The following is a 16,390-nucleotide window of genomic DNA, read 5'->3' as shown; positions in this document are numbered from 1 at the left end:
CCCCTCAAAGTAGAGCTTAATTAATCATCGAACACAAAAAATACAAATAAATAATTTTTCTTTAGTTTCCACTCAATTTCCAACCCAAATTTTTTTTTAAAGTACCGTACATCAGCAAAAGAGAAAACAGCTCTAATAACTTTTCCTTTCTAAAAGAACAATTGCAATAAAAGAAAAAAGGAACACGTATGAGATCATCATAATTACAAAGTTTACAAATGTCTATTATAATGTATGTATGTATCTCTAGTTACCTTCTTAAGGAAGCAATCTCGAAAGCCGTTGATTACTCTCCGATGATCTGAGAGGCACCGTCGAGAATTCCGAATCAGACAAAGCCGCGTCTTGTCTTGTCTTCTCCGATTCTTGCCTAGCTTTGGTTGCTGCTGCCTCTTCTGCTTCTCTTCTTTCTCGCTCTTCCGCGTCTTTCAGTAAGAAATCAACCCACAGATCCGCAAAAGACTGTAACAAAAAAAAAAAAATCCCAAAAATAAAATAAAAAGAGGAACACAACAAGATCTCTCAGTGAAACTTGGCTCTGTGTAATGATTCTGTGACGGCGTTTCTTAGCCGTTGGATAAGTGCTTCATTGTGTAACGAAGGTTTTTTTTACCTGGTTATCAGAAGCTGCATTAGCATGTGAATCTGCAGATTTCCCACCCAAGATTCCCCCAACAAAGCGACCGGGAAAGCCCAATACGCCTCTTACAACACCTTTACCTCCTCCTTGTTGTGCCACTCCAATCCGCTCTTTATCTTCCTCTGAGAATCCCAGCATCCGAACCATGAGGTCCAACACCTAGGCAAAATCAACGAAACAACTGAGCAAATATGAATGTCTGAAAAACCGGAATTTGGAATTTTAAATCCAATGTTTACCTCTTTGCTATGATTCTTCTGGAAGTACGTTATCAGCAATTTGATAACGATACGCCTGCAAAAAGAATTTGAGTTTCATCACTGCATCTGAACATCTATTTCTGACAGCAGAATCGAAAGATCTATATATGATGTGATCATTGCTGTACCTATCAACTAGGTAATCCGACTCCATTGACATTCTATTTAGCCTCGTCATGCTCTGTTCAAGAACGCGGCGTACTTTTGAATTATCTTCTTCAACCTTGCTCACTCTGTTTTTCCATTCAGCTGCAACCTTTTCGACGTGCAACAGCTTGGATGTGACGTCTTCCTTTTCTTTCTTCGATGACTCTAACCGCTCATCAGCATCCTTAAGCAACAGCAGAATACCATCAGACCTAAATCAATATGCTAGGTCATAGCTGACAAAGGAAAATGACAGTTATTCCTACTTTCAAACGACCATAAAGCTTCATCAACTCGTCTTTAGCCACCGCAAGTTCTTGTGCAAAATGCTCCTGCAAAATGAACAAGACCACGTCAATAAAGTATGTAAGAGAAAAAGTCCATAAAATTTCAATTTTTTTAATACAAACCTTAGCTTCGATTTCCGCATAGTACTGGCCAAGAGCAGTTTGAAGATTTAAAAGTTCCACATTCTTGGACTCAATCGTTCTCAAACAATTTGTAAGCTTTTGATTTAAGTCATCGACTGTTTCCTTTAACTTCCGGATTTGATTATCATTGCTCAGCCTGTTATCCTCCTGATTAGCCATTGCCTGCTTAAGTGTTTTCTCCAACTGTGATATCTGAGACCTTTGATATTCATTAGTTTGGCGGAGTTCTTCAATCAACCGGCTATCTTCATCCATTTTCTCAGACTCCTCGGTTTCCTGAATTATGGTAAAGATAGCATAAATCCATTATCCTCTCAGAAAAATATTGTTTAGAAGGAATTTGTAATAAATCTTAAGAGGATTGCTAGAAAACGGAGATAATTTGTAAAATTTTGATCCACAAGCTAATAATATGTATTGACAGATGGAGTTTAGTAGCAAATTTAGCTAACCTTTTCTAACAAGTGTTGTTTAAGCCGTTTTAGTTCTTGCCGTGCCTTATCCCTATCCCGTCGTGTTTCCTTTAAATCTGTTTCCAACCTCTGCAAAGATTGCTCCATTTCTTCTTTATGAGGAAAGCTTTCATGTTTCTCCTAGTTAAATATGGAAAAAGCATAAGAAGAAATTATAAATACAACTACAAATATCATGATAGAAAGGAAAAAATTTGTATTAAAATAAGTCTTTTCTGGTTTAAGAACCTTGTCCAAACTACTAAGATGTCTAGTCAGAGCCCCTGTGGCGTCTGGGAAGACTTTGCTACTGGTTGGCATCTTGCTTTCTTCCATATCAGCTGCTAGCGCACTTCGTTTCAACTACGTAACGAGAGAACAGCAGATCAGATTCGGTTTCAGTGTCCAAAAGGCAAAATAGACATACACACATCTAGAGAATGACAGTGAGGCAGAATGACACACACCTTAAGCTCGCTGTTTTCCTTCTCCAAAGCTTTGTTAACTTCTTTTAGATGTTCCATGGCAGTTCCAAAAGCGTGGCTCTCCTGGCCATTCAACTTTATCTGTAAATGTTTTATTTCTTGTAATTTTGCATCCATTTCACTACGAACTTTGCTAATCTCCAAGGAGGTCTGCAGACAGATGGAATATAGAAAATAACAACTTTACAACTTAAAGATGATGATTGCTATCTGAGTCCATAAAATGTAAGTATTTTCAAACGCAAAGACTTACTTTTTTCTTATCTAACCTCAGAGACTCGATTTCCTCCTTGAAAGATTCACTCCGTTTCCGCTCCTCTGATGTGATTAAGGTAAGTGAGAATACTCTAGTGGAGATACAAAAGAAGCACCAAGATACTAGTGACATTATATACCCTGTAGAGAAAGCTGCAGATCTCTTATTTTTTCACGCTCTTTGGCAAGCTCTTTCGCTTGAACAGCTGCCAGTGACTTGGTTCTACTTTCTAGCATATCTGCAAGCTCCTAAAATAGCATCCAGATTACCGCTTAGAATTTGATATAACAAGAGACAACAATGCACAAAAAAATCTGGAACGTTAATTCAAAACCACAGCATTTATCTTTAACTAATGGTAAATTAAAGTTGCGGTTACCGTTTCCGTTATCTGTAAATCGGCATCCTTCCCTTTTCCATTGGACAAATGGCTTCGACTTTTTAAATTTGATATAGATTTTTGAAGCCGGTTGGGTGACTGATCGTTTTTTCCCTGTAGAATATTAGTAGATTACAAATCAATCTAATAGTTTAAGAGTTAAGACCTTCAAGCATGATCGCATACTTCAACAAAATCAGCAAAATAAAGATTCTACATGCTTATCAAGATAATGATGTTGGTAAAAATTCTAAATAAAAGACCAATGTCCAGCTTCCTGAAAACTTGATTAATATTTGACCTAAAGATAGCTTAGTTTCCAACTAAATCCCAGTAACATGCTGAGCAGTGAGCACATAACCACTCATATCAATAAGGCATTCCATTTTACACAGTAGAGCTCTTAAGTAGACGAATTCTCTATACATAATATGTATTGCAGCTTAACTGCATGCATCACAAAGAGATGAAACAAACAAACATATACTGTGTCTACCTTGATAGCATTATTGTTTGATTCCCTGGAAATGTCGGTTCTAGCTTCTTTCAGAGCGGCACTAGTTGAGGTCAGCGTTTGTTTCAGTGAGCCATTCTCCTGGTTCAATCTAGAAATCTGATCCTGAAATCCATTGGATTTTTGGTGTAAGGAGAGAGAGAGAGAGAGATGAAGAACTCAGGGAGTAGTACGATTCTACGACAATCTAACCTCTTTTTCTCTTAATAGAGCCGCGTAATTCACTGATAAAGCTTTGATATCTGCTTCAGAATCCTGAAGCTTTTTAATCTCTACCTTATACCGTTCAATCTGAAATACAAAAATTGAATCATAAAAGAGGGAACCTGTCCTTACATAAACTACATTTCGCATGTACTCACAGAAAACGGAATCCGATTTCGAGTAACATTCCAGTAAAATTGGGATGCTTAATCGATAAATCGAGCAGGAAATGTATCTAATTATGACTAATACCTCATGATTAACAGGTGATTCGATTCCATTGGAGATTGGATACCTCGAAACGGACCTGGAAGACCTAAAACCACTGGAATTTCTCCGATCAGAGTCCGATACATCACCGATGCCATTAGAGGAACCGTATCTGTGGAGATCGTCTTCTTCTTCGTCGTCTTCATGCACATCAAGCGCGATCTTGTTCAAGTTCTCCTTTAAATTCTCAATCGAACTCCACATAGCTCTTTCTCTCTCTGTCTCTCTATCTCCACACCTACTAAAGCCTCAAATCCTACAGAGACAGAGATTTCTCCTTTGTCAAAGAGACATGGATCTTCGTTTGAAAGAGTGAAAGATCGAATTTGAAGGTGTCTTCTGGCGCAGATAGATCAGAAAACAAAATCGATAAATTTTTCTTTTCCCGGTCAGATAAAAACGTAGAAGAGATGGAATTAAAATAAATAATTTTCCCATTATTAATTTATTATATTGGCGCATTAATTAACTCGTCGTTACGTAACAAATCACTCGTAGCAAGTTAGAAGTATTGGGCTTCAATAACAAAAGCCCAATGGATAAATATGAGTCGTCCAAATCCAACGATCGAGAAACCGTCGTTACAAAACAAATATAAAATCATTGAGAACGGAACCGTTCCAAATTTTGGACCTTTCAAATTTCCAATTTCTCCGTCAATATAATGGGTCTTCGCATAACATGAAAAGCTACAGTTTTATGGCCTTTCGGTTTGGAGGGATAACGACTTAACGTCCCATAACATTCGAGAGCCACATGTATATAACTATGGTAGTAAAATTGTTTTTGAAACGAATTTTTCTTTTAAATTAAATCCTATGTGGGGTGGTATGTATTCAGAAATTAAGTAATTAAGTAATTAGAAATTAAGTAATCAAAATCTAATATGTATCAACGGTGAGGTACATTAACATTGCCGTAATATTCGACAACAACCTATCTTCTTGCTTTTAAAATTTTTTTTGTAGTGAACCGTACGTGAATGCGCCGCATTGGTATAATTATAGCTACGTTGCCTAAATCTTATTGGAGCCCTGTTAGTTCTTGTGTTAATTGTATAAGCGAATCAAAGAGAAGCTTAGATCAAGATCATTTTCGGTCCTTTATGTAGGGTCCATGAGTCTAATTTCCCTTTATTTAACACAAATAAAATTAAAATACTTATCCAAAAAATTGGTATTCAAAATATCTTTTCGATATATATTTAAACGACCTAATTTAAAGGGTGTAACCAATTTCAAACTTGATAGCGTCGAATAATATATATTTATATTGGTTTTAGTAAAACCAAAAGTGACATAAGAATACTCTGTATATTAAAGTGAATAATCATCCATCTTCCCACAGTTTTCAGTCTTCTTTATATTCCTTAACAAAAATAAAGTCTCTATTTAATTTCCTAGTTGAGGAATTTCCCTCCCATTTGCTATTTGATATGTATAATTCTATATATCTGACTTTTTTTGTCCTTCATTGAATAAAAGATGGCACAATTGGAAACAAAATAATAATTGTGTTAGTTGAGCTAAAATACAATATATTTTAGATCTCAATGAGGAAAAATATCTTGACGAGTTAATGATAAAACAGAAAAAGATCTCGAAGAGAACAGCTGTGTGTCTTTGAGACCAAGTCTTGGAGTAGTTAGACAACAGGATCGGTGCAAGTGCAATAAGAAAACCTTTTTTTAAAAAAGCATAAAAGGAATATACCAAAATCATGAATATCTTGACATATACTGAAAAAGTAAGTAATAAATAATATATTTCAGTGATTTTATAGTAAACTAAACTTTTTGTATTAATAAAGATTTATTCACAATTGACTACAACTAAAAACTAAACTGTTTTTATTAATAATGGTAAAAACTATGCTGTCAATAAATCTTTATTGACTACATTCACAATTGCACGATACTCTTTTAATATCACAAAGATTTATCTCCTTTCCGTTTTGGGTTTTTTTGTGAGACTTTTATTATGTTGACATTACCTATATTACCGGAACGGACAAAATAAAACGAGAATTAGGAGAAAAAGAATTGACGTGCACCAACCAATGACAGACATTTTCGAAAAAATATCTAAGTTAACACGTGGTCTGTCTTACATTTCATGACTCTACGAGGGACACCACTAAGTTATACTAGTATATAAGTCACCATAATAACAACCAATCCATTTATTTAATTTTCCAATAATGGTCCCTCTTACCAATTTTAATGGCACCAAAATTACCATTAACCGATTCAAAATGATTCGCACGTGGGAACGACTGACGTCGGCACGCTTGGCCACGTAATTTCGGTCCCGAGAAATTGGTTTTTAATATATTAATTTGAAAAACAGTAAGTAAAAAACAAACCCAAATATAAGGAGGATAAAGGAGTCGAAGAGATAGACATTTAGAGAGGGAGAGAAGAGGATTCGAGGAAGTGAATCCGATCCTGAGAGAGAATCTGCAGAGAAGAGGTTGGTGTTTCTCTATTCCAGGTTTTCTGTTGTTATCGTGAATCGAAGAAAGACTCGGCTTCTCTCTCGATCTCTATCTCTCTGTGTTCGTATCTCCGAGCTTCTGGTTCGTCATCAATGGCGGACGAAACGGAGAAAAAGTACATTACGAACGAGGATCTAAGAAAACACAATAAATCTGGAGATCTATGGATCGCGATTCAAGGCAAGGTCTACGACGTCTCCGATTGGATTAAATCTCATCCCGGCGGCGATACGGTGATTCTGAATCTCGTTGGTCAAGATGTCACCGATGCCTTCATCGCATTCCATCCCGGAACCGCCTGGAACCACCTGGGAAATCTCTTCACCGGTTACCACATCAGAGATTTCGAAGTCTCCGAGGTCTCACGCGATTACCGCCGCATGGCCGCCGAGTTTCGCAAACTAGGCCTCTTCGAAAACAAAGGCCACGTCACTCTCTACACCTTAGCCTTCGTCGCCGCCATGTTCGCCGGCGTTCTCTACGGCGTTTTGGCCTGTACCTCCGTCTTCGCTCACCAAATCGCCGCCGCGCTCCTCGGTCTCCTCTGGATCCAGAGCGCTTACATAGGTCACGACTCGGGCCATTACGTCATCATGTCGAACAAATCGTACAACAGATTCGCTCAGCTTCTCTCCGGTAACTGTCTCACCGGAATCTCGATCGCGTGGTGGAAATGGACTCACAATGCTCATCATCTCGCTTGTAACAGCCTCGATTACGATCCAGATCTACAACACATCCCAGTTTTCGCCGTCTCCACCAAATTCTTCAACTCAATCACCTCACGCTTCTACGATCGGAAACTCACATTCGATCCACTCGCGAGATTCCTAGTCAGCTACCAACACTTTACTTACTACCCAGTCATGTGCTTCGGAAGAATCAATCTCTTCGTCCAAACATTCCTCTTGCTCTTCTCCAAACGCCATGTCCCAGATCGTGCTCTCAATTTCGCCGGAATCTTAGTCTTCTGGACATGGTTCCCACTCTTAGTCTCTTGTCTACCAAGCTGGCCGGAGAGATTCTTCTTCGTCTTTACAAGCTTCACCGTCACGGCGCTTCAGCACATCCAATTCACGCTAAACCATTTCGCCGCCGATGTCTACGTGGGTCCACCCACAGGTAACGACTGGTTCGAGAAGCAAGCAGCAGGAACACTGGACATCTCCTGCAGATCCTACATGGATTGGTTCTTTGGTGGGCTACAGTTTCAGCTAGAGCACCATTTGTTCCCGAGGTTGCCACGTTGCCATCTCCGGAAAGTTGCGCCGGTGGTTCAAGAACTTTGCAAGAAGCATAACCTTCCGTATAGGAGTCTCTCGTGGTGGGAGGCAAATGTGTGGACCATTAGGACTTTGAAGAAAGCGGCTTTTCAAGCTAGAGACGCCGCTAACCCAGTGGTTAAGAACTTGGTTTGGGAAGCTTTGAATACCCATGGCTAAATTGACTTTTTTAAAATCAAACAAGAGCTTTTGTTTTGTTTGATCATCATTGTGTTTTATTAATTATCATATGCTTTTGAATCTTTTAATTTCGTTTTGTTACTATGGAAGAGCTGTTAGATTGAATTGAATTGAGATTTAATTGATTTAGATGACTCTTCGTATGAGATTATATTATTATTATTTGAAAATTTTAATGTATTTTATGTCGCTTTTTTTTGGTAAATTTCTTTCACATGGCTCTTTTTGATACCTGTGACATTGTGTTATCCTTTTTTCAATGCTTTGTCGTGTTACATCACTATGTATGGATGTTATTTCATATCTGTGTATTATCAGATTGAAGGTCTTGTGATTATTTGTGTGATCGAAACCAAGAAACGTCGACAAAAAGATGTGGCCTTTTCTTTTTAACTCATGCCTTTCAGGTATTGCAGACATTGTTTATTCAAATAATGGGCTTAGCAATGCAACCTCTCTGTAAAGGCCCAAGCCCGTAAAAATTTCAGAATAATGGACCGTAAGAAAGTATTTAACACATATTTTCATTCGAATCATATGATTCAAAACCAAAAAATACTGAATGGAATGCATTTGAAAGGTTTCGGCGGAGAAAGTGAGAAGAAGGAAAGCTTTAGTTTCCTGAATGAGCTTATGTTTTCAAAGAATAATGGTTATGAGACTGCGCATTGTTTAATGTTGTCTAGTGTAATTTGATCGGTGGTTTGAATGAAACTCCACTGATGCTTTGGTCAAATCTTAAATTTGCAGGATCCTCGGGAGCTTTTCACCGAACAAGCGAGGAAGGAGCTATCTCTACTCGTCGTTGTTGCTATCTAAAAATAGTTGTGTTTAAAGAGAGAGAAAGAATAGTTACAACAATTGGAAACGTGGTAGAGAAACAGTAAAAAAGAGAAGAACAAAATGTGGAACAGAAGAGAACATCATCATGATAAGTGTGACTTCTAAGTTTTTAGTCCACTTTCGTTTGCTGCCAACAAAAACATAATCAACCAAAATTAGTCCACTTCCACAATCATTTCTGATTTCTCTTTTTTATTTTTAGTTTTATACTTTCCACAGTTATGCATCTCCAACAGTTTTACCTATTATATATAAACTGCTTAGTAACATTTAGAACAGCAGCATCAGCTTTCGGAAAATTCTTCCACCCGTGTTCGCTCCCATATCTGTACCACCATGTTTAAATCAGGCATGGCTCGAATATGTTTGGTAATGTAAAAAAAAAAAAAGGTGATGTGAGAACTGAGAAGTGATATTAATGTGCATAAAGGTACATACCAAGGCCATAACCATAAGTGACAATTTTAGTATTTGCCACTATGTCCTTATATCTTTAATTTTACCCTTTTATTTTTCAGTTTTCTTTAGAAATCTTTTATATGAAACCGCCAAATAGGCCAAATTGATTAGTGCATATTGATCTTGCTAGATCTTCTCACAATCTTCACATCACAGTCCTGTTCTTTTTACCCAAAAAAATAATATTGGCGTTTTGTGTTTAGTAGATGTTAAACGCGATTTGACTACTGTCTTCATAATTAGTTTCGGGTTTACCTACAAATAAGTTAGTTATACAGCACAAAAACAAATGTGACCACCAATAAGATGTACTTGTAAAAACTTTCTACCACAATCTTAAATCAGTCATATTTTCAATGTTTTTTTTATTGTTAAAGCATTTTTTCAAAGTTGAAGGTGGAACCAAAACACAAAGTCTTCAAAACCTTGATGTTAGAGGTGTATTCACGAGGTTATGGCCTTAGACTTACATCTCTTCGAGTCTGGGACTAAAACGGATAAATGAGTTCCTTTTACAGTTTTCAGTGACGGCCGGGATTCAAATGCATAATCTAAGTCGCACATTGTAGTTTCTAAATTTTTAGTGTAACAAATAAAGCTGCGGACGCTATGTAATGTAATTATTTTTCATAAACCACAGCAATAGAGGTTTAACGTTTTTAATGTTTTTACAAACAAAAATTACGACCTTTATATCTAGAAAAAGAATATCTACAGTTATACTTCCAACCAATCAGACATCAAGCTTGTATTACTAATAAATATGCTTATATATCACTGAAAACATTTGTATATATATATTTTCACTATGCACACTTTTTCTTTTGCCATTATGAATCTAACATAGGGACACATATCTTGAAAACTTGTATCGAGTCATGATCTCTATTGCAAGATAACAATTTGGAATTTGTTTGAGTTCGATTCTTGGAAAAATCAAGTGTCCATGTGCATAAAGTATTTTGAATCTTTAAAACCTTCACTAGGAAACTAAAGCAATAATTAAGACAGTGCATCACTAGTATTTAGTATAAGGTATATGCTTTAATTTTTGGATTTACAAATATTGAAAGTATAAATGGAATATTACATTGGATATTTCCATTCGCTTTATTAGATTCTCATTTTTAGATACATGATTCACAATTTTACGATAAAACATTTTAAAAACAATTTCAGTTGCATTTCCCCTTGAATTCGTGATATGTATAAGCGATATGCAAGCACAATTAGCTCAACTGGCTAGAAGAATGATTTTTAGTATGCTAAACTATGATGCTAAGGATCGAAAAGTTATTTATATTTTACAGAAACTACCACGTAAACAATTGACAGATAGATTAAGATCTAAGAAGACAGAGACAGAAAGATTAACGTTTTTTGGATAGGCATATAACCAGAAATGTGATTATATGTAGTACACGAGCCACTAATCGCATATACTGTATGTAATATAAATATTGGCGTAGTTACATAACCTGATAAGTGATAACCATAAAGGGTAATGGCATTTGATCAAAAGAAGAAATAAAGTAAATCGTATGAAGCTGATATCAGTATATAGCTTTACACGTTAAATGTAGTTAGTGCAACTGCATATGAAGCCATCAACATTTTAAAGCTGCACTTATATATTTTAAATTTAATTAACAATATAGTATGTACATACGAATTAGTTATATATTTGTGTTTGATTTTAAGTTTGTTTTTGTATAATCTTGTGAGTGTATTAGGTAAAGGACAGGCCACTAACCACTAAGAAACTGCGAGAAGTCTAGGCTAAGGAAAGTAGAGAGACAGACCTTTCAGTGTTTGAAAAGCAAAGTATAATTACTAACGGAAATAACAAATAAAAAAAACATTTGGTTTATTGTTCTTTTTTATAAAATAATCAAAAGACAATATATGAATCAAATAAAAAGACAAAAAGGCTACCTCATGTGGTGTGTCATTTTCGGCTAACCCTTCTGGTTGCAGAGTGAAATACCAAAATAAAAACACAATATATATTTTTTTTGACTACACAAGTTTCTTCAACCTTGTTTTACTGTTTTTAGTAAAAGAACGAATTGTAATGGGTAATAAGAATGAATAAATTAAAGGGGTGTATCAGTGTATGATACATTGTAAAAATATTTATTTAACATTACATATCATAGTTTTGCTATAATGATCTACTAATCTGGAAAAGGAATTAATAGATTTTTCAATAGATTTTTTTTTTGTAAGCAATCATAAATTAAACACATGATCCAAATCCCATATAGCAATCCATGCACAGTATCTATACGACGTAATTAAACTAAAATTCTAGCGAATGTACGTTTTCGGTTTTAGAATCAAGGGTAACGTTTCACCGAGGCAGATTAATACAAGGAAAATATATTTATGGTGATTTTCACCAGAACTAAATTATTATCGTATTTTTTGTTTTATCAAACTGTGTTATGTCTACTACTCCCCCTCTGTTCAGAATTATTTGATGTTTTAGGAGGTTTTTTTTGTTCAGAATTATTTGATGTTTTCATTTTTCAATGTAAAATTTAATGAATTTTTATTGTTTTTGACTTTTTATATTCTGTAGATTATCTTTTTATTGGCTGAATGATATTTAAATAAATTATAAATAATATTTTTAGTATAGAAAAAATAAAAATTAAATGCATCCTTAATCTGTGTGTAAAAACCTTAAACATCAACTAATTTTGAACAGAGGGAGTATTATTTATAAATATTATTTATAAAGAAATATACAGGTTGATGAATAAGACAGCATTATTATTAGTGATTTAGTGTTATGATATTTTTCATTGTTTTGTGTTTGTTATAGTTCCCATGAAATAATGTTTTTTCTTACAGTTCATATTATATTATTCTTTTCACATAAAACTATGGTAAACACCACGCGCGGACACGCGCCTTCAATGTATTCCATTTTATTTATTTAAACCCATTCCCATCAAAATAAAAATGGCAAAAGAAAAAAAGAGAGAAGAAAACAGCAAACGTCTTCTTCTTCTCTCTTACCTCGCGCTTGCACCTCTCTCATTTGTCTTTCCCTTTCGTTTTTCTTATGTCCTTCTTCGTCACTGCTGTAATCATCATATTTCAAATCGAACCCGAAACGTCTCTTCCTCTCTCTCTCTCTCTCTAGCACACCAGATTTTCCTCTAACTCTCCCTCTCGTCTTCTTGTTGAACCCTTTACCTCATTTTCACTCTTAACAAATCCAAAATCCCGAGAGACCCATTTCATTTCCATCTTCTATTTTTAGGAAAAATCTCATCTTTCGGGTCTCTTCTATAACCAGTATCCACAAAACCGGCATTTCATCTCGCAAATCTAAAAATAAAAATCCGATATTTTTCTCGTTGTAAATCTCGAGAATTCTGAAGATTCAGAGACCCACGAGTTTCCAGAATCGAAGGTGTGTAGTAAATCGATATGGGTTTCTGTTTGATTTCACCGTCACTTTCTGCTTTTTATTTTTAATTTTTTGGATGCTTCATTGATCTGTTCCGTGTTCGTAACCTTTGATTGATGATGGGTTTTGGTATTAGTGATGTATGCTGTTCCCAGATGCTCGATTGATGTAAGCGTTTAGCCTAATTTCATATACAAGAACCAACAACAAAACGTATTTTTTTAATAAACCTAATATTCAATCTTTGTATTGATTGTCATCAGTGGAAATATTGACGTTGAAAGGATGACACAAGCTTTCTTCATTTTTGTTTTTCTCTTTCCTTCTTTTGGTTTCTGTCTGAAAAAATGTATTGCAGTAGTGGACTAAGTCTAAATATTATTTCTCTTCTTCATCTTCTGCATTTTCGATTTGACTATGCATGCCTCCTAAATCAAAATCTGGTTCGAAAAACGTTGTCTTGATTTATTGTTATTTACCCTTACAAATTCTGGCTTGAAGAGGTTCTGTGTTCTTGCTTTTGTTGATGTCCAAATCAGGTCTGCAATCTAGATTAGTGGATTCAGAAGTTTCGTAAGCTTTTTGTTGTTGTTGGTCAGAACTGATTCGTAAGCTTTGAATGTTTCTGATTATTTGTGTTGGTTTTCAGTGGCTTTGAGGATGGAAGCAGAAACGTCTTGGACCAATTATCCGTACAGCTACATTACATATGCCCCTGAAGCTGAATCATACTCTGAGCAGAGCGATGATGAGACCAAAGTCGAAACATTTTCGATGGATTCTCTTCTTCCCGACGATTTGTTAGAAAGAATCCTCTCGTTTCTCCCCATTGCAAGCATCTTCAGAGCTGGTTCGGTCTGCAAAAGATGGAACGATATTGTATCTTCTCGAAGATTCTTATGGAATTTCTCCAACAACTCAGTTTCTCAGAGGCCTTGGTACTTCATGTTCACGAGCACTGATGATCCATCGGGTTATGCTTATGACCCGATTATCCGGAAATGGTACAGCTTTGACCTGCCTTGCATCGAAACTTCTAATTGGTTTGTTGCTTCCTCCTGTGGGTTGGTTTGTTTCATGGATAATGACTGCAGAAACAAGATCTATGTCTCAAATCCAATCACCAGACAATGGAGGAGGCTTATCGAACCTCCGGGCCACAGATCAACAGACTACACTGCAATGTCTACCTCCGTGAACCGAGTGGTTAACCAAGCAAACCGGAGCTACTCAGTGTCGATAGTGAAATCTAAGCAAGTTCCAGGGAATTTCTTCCAATGGGATCTCTCTATTCATCTCTACAGCTCTGAGACAATGACTTGGACAACATCTGTGACCGATGTCTTAACCGGATGGAGGGGAGGAGACGAGAGTGTGATCTGTGACGGTGTCTTATACTTCTTGATTTACTCCACGGGTGGCTCTGATCATCGTCACGGCTTGATTGCTTCCAAGCTATCTTCGTCAATGGGATCATCATCGTCTAGTGGAATCTTGATGAGGAGTTTTATCCCAATGCCGTGCTCTTTGACCTGCGGAAGATTGATGAATCTGAAGGAGAGGCTTGTGGTTGTTGGTGGAATCGGGAAACATGATCGACCTGATATAATCAAAGGAATTGGGATCTGGGTTTTGAAAGGCAAAGAATGGCAAGAAATGGCGAGAATGCCTCAGAGATTCTTCCAAGGTTTCGGTGAATTCGACGATGTTTTCGCAAGTAGTGGCACTGATGATTTGGTTTACATCCAAAGCTATGGATCTCCCGCGCTTTTGACTTTTGACATGAATCTTAAGTATTGGAGATGGTCTCAGAAATGTCCTGTTACGAAGAAGTTCCCTCTTCAGCTCTTTACTGGGTTTTGCTTCGAACCAAGACTCGAGATCGCTCCATAGTTGAAAATCTGAAATGAAGAAATAACGGGTGTGTGAAAGTCTTGGCCTTTTTGTTATTTGTTTCTCAACATGATTGTTTTTGCACAGAGAAATCGCCGGGTCTGATGATGAAGAGAAGAAGAAGATGATACGGGTAATGTTTTTTAATTATTGGAAATGTTTCCAGGATTATTGTAATTTCCAATGTGGTACTTTATAAATTATAGATTTATCGAAGAGCCCCGTATACTTTTTACGCTATCAATCGAATCCCCTCCCCACCTATCTGTCTCTGGCGCTGTGAAATACAAGAAACCTTTCTTAACATGTGGCCCACAATATCTCATACTTCTGAAACTGGAGGTTGTCTCGTTGCTGTTCCTGGACGATAAAATAATGATTTTGTTTTGTTTTTTAACAATTATTAATAATGATTTTTAAATGTGCATCTATTATAGATAGCTGTATATTCTTTAAAATATAGATTTATGTTTTCTGTACTTCAATGAAATTGGACCTATTTTCATGATGGGATTTGTCAGGTTTGGCAGTGTTAGGTTTACAGGTAAATGGACAACAGCTATTTTGTTGCATTTTATAAATCTCTCGGGTCACTTATTTCAATTTTCATAGCCTTTTACACTTTCCTTAAAATTTTGAGTGGGATATGATTTACTGTCTCTCATTAATAACTCGGGTAAAATTGACGAAACGATGTATGGATTCTACATTTCTACAATTTTTTTTTTTCTTCTAAATTTAAGTTTTTTTTCCTTCTAACAAAAAAACAAAAAATTCTTATTGACTTATTAATATGTCTGTGTCATAGTGCTATATGTCAAAAGTAAAGAAACTTAGACAATTACTCTGACCGATCAAATCAGTTCGGGCCTAAATATACCCATTAATCAAAAAGAAATATCAAGTTGGCATTGAATGGGAGACAAAACACATTAATGAATATTTTTTTTATGGAAGCTAACCATTTTCTTATAACCTGATAAGATTTTGGATCGAAGTATAGACTAATTATCTGAATATATATGAAAGGACCATATAATTCTACTATTTAAAGCATCTACGTCGGCAACAAACAGTATTTAAAATTGTAATAACAAAATTCGAACACTAGCGGCCTAGCTGCTATACCTTTAGATTTAAGTATTTCAACGACCCTAAGAGAAATATGACACTTTAAAAACCAGCTTTGGCTTCTAATGTAGTTCCAGGGATTAACAAGTTAAACTATATCCCATTCTACTTAAAATGTTAAATCCCTCCATTTCTTGGTAGTTACCGTGATTAACGAGTTTACAATTGTGTTTGGTTGGAGGACCTAAACTAATTGATCACCGATGGTGTCCTTTTTTTTAGCAACGGTTTCAAATCAGATAAGTTTTGCAAACATCCAAAAATAAATTATTTTTTGTTTGACTATAATCTCAACTTTTGATAAATTGAAACGAAAACCAGTCCTTCTCAATTAAATCGAATTAGAAGTTTTCGTCGAGGAATCAAAAAGATCACTAAACCACTAACGATTTGATAGTGTCCATTATTTCACAAACAACACTTTCAAACTCCAAAACTCGGCAGGTTTATATGTAACGGGGTAGTAACCAAGCCATTAGATTATATATTTTTCTTGTAGTATCTCTGATGCCTACGTAAAATTCAAAATTCTGTAGCACCAATCAATTAGAACCGGAGATTGGCGCACAAAGCGTACCAAACCAAACCGAACCGAGCCGAGTATGAGATGGATAAGAAGACAGAGATTAGTCTCGTAGCCTTT

General features: G+C 35.9%; 3 protein-coding genes across 3 annotated transcripts; 2 read left to right on the top strand and 1 right to left on the bottom strand.

Moving 5' to 3' along the window:
• Nucleotides 1-175: 175 nt before the first annotated feature.
• On the bottom strand, nucleotides 176-4,422 carry LOC18019819 (golgin candidate 3). The gene is made up of 15 exons (XM_006402406.2): nucleotides 4,021-4,422; nucleotides 3,757-3,855; nucleotides 3,547-3,669; nucleotides 3,051-3,164; nucleotides 2,811-2,919; nucleotides 2,669-2,733; nucleotides 2,398-2,565; nucleotides 2,180-2,293; nucleotides 1,931-2,071; nucleotides 1,458-1,754; nucleotides 1,314-1,379; nucleotides 1,029-1,231; nucleotides 880-934; nucleotides 614-799; nucleotides 176-462 (listed from the first exon to the last, which is right to left on the bottom strand). The coding sequence occupies exons 1-15, from the start codon at nucleotides 4,240-4,242 to the stop codon at nucleotides 259-261; spliced, it is 2,166 nt and encodes a 721-aa protein (XP_006402469.1). The 5' UTR covers nucleotides 4,243-4,422; the 3' UTR covers nucleotides 176-258.
• A 1,985-nt stretch (nucleotides 4,423-6,407) lies between these two features.
• On the top strand, nucleotides 6,408-8,126 carry LOC18019818 (delta(8)-fatty-acid desaturase 1). The gene has a single exon (XM_006402405.2). It carries the CDS (start codon nucleotides 6,627-6,629, stop codon nucleotides 7,974-7,976), a length of 1,350 nt encoding a protein of 449 aa, XP_006402468.1. The 5' UTR covers nucleotides 6,408-6,626; the 3' UTR covers nucleotides 7,977-8,126.
• Nucleotides 8,127-12,294: 4,168 nt separating this feature from the next.
• On the top strand, nucleotides 12,295-14,990 carry LOC18019817 (F-box/kelch-repeat protein At3g61590). Its single transcript, XM_024157247.1, has 2 exons — nucleotides 12,295-12,726; nucleotides 13,373-14,990. The coding sequence occupies exon 2, from the start codon at nucleotides 13,384-13,386 to the stop codon at nucleotides 14,614-14,616; it is 1,233 nt and encodes a 410-aa protein (XP_024013015.1). The 5' UTR covers nucleotides 12,295-12,726; nucleotides 13,373-13,383; the 3' UTR covers nucleotides 14,617-14,990.
• The last annotated feature ends 1,400 nt before the right edge of the window (nucleotides 14,991-16,390 follow it).

The sequence above is a fragment of the Eutrema salsugineum genome, unplaced genomic scaffold (assembly GCF_000478725.1).
Source record: "Eutrema salsugineum unplaced genomic scaffold, Eutsalg1_0 scaffold_19, whole genome shotgun sequence".
NCBI lineage: Eukaryota > Viridiplantae > Streptophyta > Magnoliopsida > Brassicales > Brassicaceae > Eutrema > Eutrema salsugineum.
Note: the sequence above shows the minus strand (reverse complement) of the source record. Positions and strands in the feature narration are given on the sequence as shown.

Coding starts and splice junctions, on each gene's coding strand:
- LOC18019817 (XM_024157247.1), top strand. CDS start 13,384: ATGGAAGCAGAAACGTCTTGGACCAATTATCCGTACAGCTACATTACA.
- LOC18019819 (XM_006402406.2), bottom strand. CDS start 4,242: ATGTGGAGTTCGATTGAGAATTTAAAGGAGAACTTGAACAAGATCGCG. Junction 3,856..4,020: donor AATCACCTGTTAATCATGAG/GTATTAGTCATA, acceptor TTTGTATTTCAG/ATTGAACGGTATAAGGTAGA. Junction 1,755..1,930: donor AACAACACTTGTTAGAAAAG/GTTAGCTAAATT, acceptor ACCATAATTCAG/GAAACCGAGGAGTCTGAGAA.
- LOC18019818 (XM_006402405.2), top strand. CDS start 6,627: ATGGCGGACGAAACGGAGAAAAAGTACATTACGAACGAGGATCTAAGA.